Source organism: Limanda limanda, chromosome 16 (genome assembly GCF_963576545.1).
Source record: "Limanda limanda chromosome 16, fLimLim1.1, whole genome shotgun sequence".
Lineage (NCBI taxonomy): Eukaryota > Metazoa > Chordata > Actinopteri > Pleuronectiformes > Pleuronectidae > Limanda > Limanda limanda.
In genome coordinates, this window is record NC_083651.1 from 16,040,327 (window position 1) to 16,043,564 (window position 3,238).

At 45.0% G+C, this 3,238-nt stretch overlaps 1 protein-coding gene across 1 annotated transcript; it reads right to left on the reverse strand.

Annotated features, from left to right (window-relative positions):
- Positions 1–397: 397 nt before the first annotated feature.
- hoxd11a (homeobox D11a) lies at positions 398–2,087 on the reverse strand. Its single transcript, XM_061088919.1, is given in 3 exon segments — positions 398–633; positions 1,260–1,905; positions 1,908–2,087. Coding segments are annotated over 3 exon segments (1,062 nt in total).
- Positions 2,088–3,238: the final 1,151 nt, after the last annotated feature.

Below are 3,238 nucleotides of genomic sequence, written 5' to 3' on the forward strand. Positions count from 1 at the left end.
GCGTCTTTATAAATGCACATACAGTACACAAGGAAGGAGGCTACATATTATAGGGTTTATATAAATTATTTCAAAGCACAGCTCGCGCTTTGCGGTGATATTCAATTGCCAGTAACGCGAAAAAAATATATAGGAACACAAATAAATAAATGGCTTATATAGGATTGTAATGCAAAAAGAAGAAACATAAAAAAGATGGCATCTTGTTGGATATTTTTTCTTTAAATGCCAGAATTTTGTGGAATAAAAAAAGGATGATCAGGGTTCATATGTACAGAGGAGAGCAGTCCTTGAAAAATGTAGGTGTGTGTGTGAGTGTGTGTGTGTGTGTGTGTGTGTGTGTGTGTGTGAGTGTGCGAGTGTGTGAGTGAGTGTGAGTGTGTGTGGGTCAGATGCATCAGAATAAAGGATTCCCGGTGAAATACTGTAGGCGGTCGCGGTTGAGCTTTTTCTCCTTCATGCGTCTGTTCTGAAACCAGATCTTCACCTGTCGATCCGACAGGTTTAACATCCTGGACAGTTGCAGCCGCTTCTCCTTGTTAATGTACACGTTGAAGAAAAACTCTCGTTCAAGTTCTCGGATCTGGTATTTGGTGTAAGGGCACCTCTTCTTCCTCGACTTGGTCGATGAACCTGCAGGAAAAGTAGCAAGAAACAACATGAGAACATTGTTGAATGTCATAAAATGTTGTAAAATGGGAACTAAAGTCCACTTAACATGTTTGCAGATATAGTTATACACCAAATGGTGCACAAAAAGGCCCCTCTGTTCCTCTGCACACACTCACACACACGCACACACACACACAGGCTACACACACCACCACTAGAGAAATTAGCATCAAAATGAACTTATATTGCACTGGATTTTACACATACGTTGTTTGGAGATTTATTCCCCTTTAAATATGGCAATATCTGCACAACGCTGCCTATAAGACAATTATATTAACTTTAATAAAAAGATGCATATTTTATTTGCAGTTCTCTGCCAATAAAAATCAATTCCACCAACCCCTTATTGTTACAAGACGCCAGGTAACCTTTAAACCACGGATACTTGACCGTTTCCCACAGTAAATACCTTTACAAGCGTAAAGTAGATCTTATTGGGATATAAAAAGCGTTTGCATGCTTATAAAGGAGCCACATAACGGTGCACGGCCACAGCGGAGGACGCACAGCGCGGTGCAGACCCTGCTATTGTCCCCGAGTGAACACCTTGTAGGACAAAAGAAAAGAGGAAAAAGGCGACTTACTCTGTTGGCTGCTCTTGTCGCCGCAGTTGGAGGATGAGTCCTCGTCCACGCTCCCGCTCGGGTCCGCTTTGTCCCCCTCGAGTTTGGTCAGAGACTCGCTGTCGTCGTCGTTGTTGTTGCTCGCCTCCTCCCCGGGCGCAGCCGAGTCGGTCTTTTGTTTGGGGAGCTCCGCGCCGAGCTTGTCCGAGTTCGGGGTGTCCAGGAACTGGTCGAACGCCTGGGGGAGCACCCCGGTGCGGCCGACGCCGGTGAAGAAATTGCACGGCGAGCTGGTCCCTCCGTGGTGGCCGTACAAGGACTCGTTTTTGAAGATCACTTCCGCCCTGCTGCCCGAGGACTGGATCAAGTCCCGGTGCATTATCTCGTCCGCTGAGTAGTACGACGAGTAATTGCCCCTGTAGTGCCATTTGCTGGGATGGTCCAGTCCATAATCCCTGAAAGCGACCTCTCGAACAGGTTGGACCTGGGATATGTTGGGGGAATAGGGGAAATTAACCTGGCACGAAGTGGTCTGCGGTAGAAACGACGAGACTGATGTGAAATCGGGCGTCGAAACGTAATAAGTGCAGCTCGGTAAATACATATTTGACGCACAGCTGCGATCATCGTATTCCGTCATATCTCTGCTTCCCTTTCCCTCTGTGCAAAAAGGGAGGAGAGGAATTGGCAGCTCGGCTGTGCTAAACTTTGTCCATCTATAGCACCGCGGGCGCGTGGAAAGACCCCGCCAGGGAGAAGAAATCGGAAACGTAGGCAGACCTGCAATACATCTTGATCGATTCTTGAGGTAATTGTGTCATGTGATCCAGCTGAGAAATTACCATACATAATATCAGTCATTAAAACCTGTCCGGAGAAACTCATGTGAGCGCCTGCGAGAGACTTCATTGGCTCCCTGGCTGCAGAGGAAACTCCTCTCCTGCCTTCCTGCCCTATAGCTCAGGGAAGAAAAAAAGAAAATTTGTGAACCACTGCTGGAATATTTGATTTAAAGCTTCGCAGCAGCAGCCTCTCCATCCTGTAATGACATGTAATGACAGCCTCACCGGCGCATTCCGCTATAGTGGCGCACTTTTGGGGAGGTGGCATGTTTGTTTGCTGCAACAGTTCGGCTGCAAACATTGGAGTTGACCTCCCGACAAGATGCAAAGCTGGAGAAGGGCACCAAGGCCAATGTGTGTGTGTGTGTGTGTGTGTGTGTGTGTGTGTGTGTGTGTGTGTGTGTGTGTGTGTGTGTGTGTGTGCCCCGCTGCTACACGGCAACACAGTATACTGCAGAACTGTGTGTACGTGTGTGTGATTCACGAGCGACTCATTAAGTCAGTTTTTATGCAAATACACTTTAGGGTTCATTGCATATAATGCACCCAGCACCGTGATGGTTGGGGGACAGTTAAATACACACGAACGAAAGAAACATTCGAATAGTACAATAATAGATGAACACGTCTCTTCTGACTTCACCTTGGTTTAGAAGATGTGTAATAAAATCTACTCTGGTGTTTAAATAAAATTAAAAAAAATAATAAAAGTTAGTTGCACTTATATTGCATTTACATGTAGCACTTGTAGTTTGTCTTTTTTGAAGCTAATTGTACTCACATGATTCTTGCTGTTCTGGGTTTGTACCATTATGGTTGAATGCACTTATTGTAAGCTGCTCTGGATAAAAGCGTCAGCTAAATGAAATGTAATGTACAGTAATGATTCATTGTCACAAGGAGGACAAGGAGCTCTCGTAATCGATTCACCCCCTGCATTTGAATTCAGAATTTATATTTTGAGGCCATATAGGATGGTTGCTATTTATTTTATTTTTGAAGTTTTAAGCACGGTGCCAAAGAAAGCTCATGCACAATAAACTCAATACTAAACAACTGCTGTGCCATTACGCATTCTGACATATTCTATTGTACAGCATGCACTCGCCCACATGTGCCTCCAGCTTTTGCATTGGAATGCTAAGACATTTGTTGCAT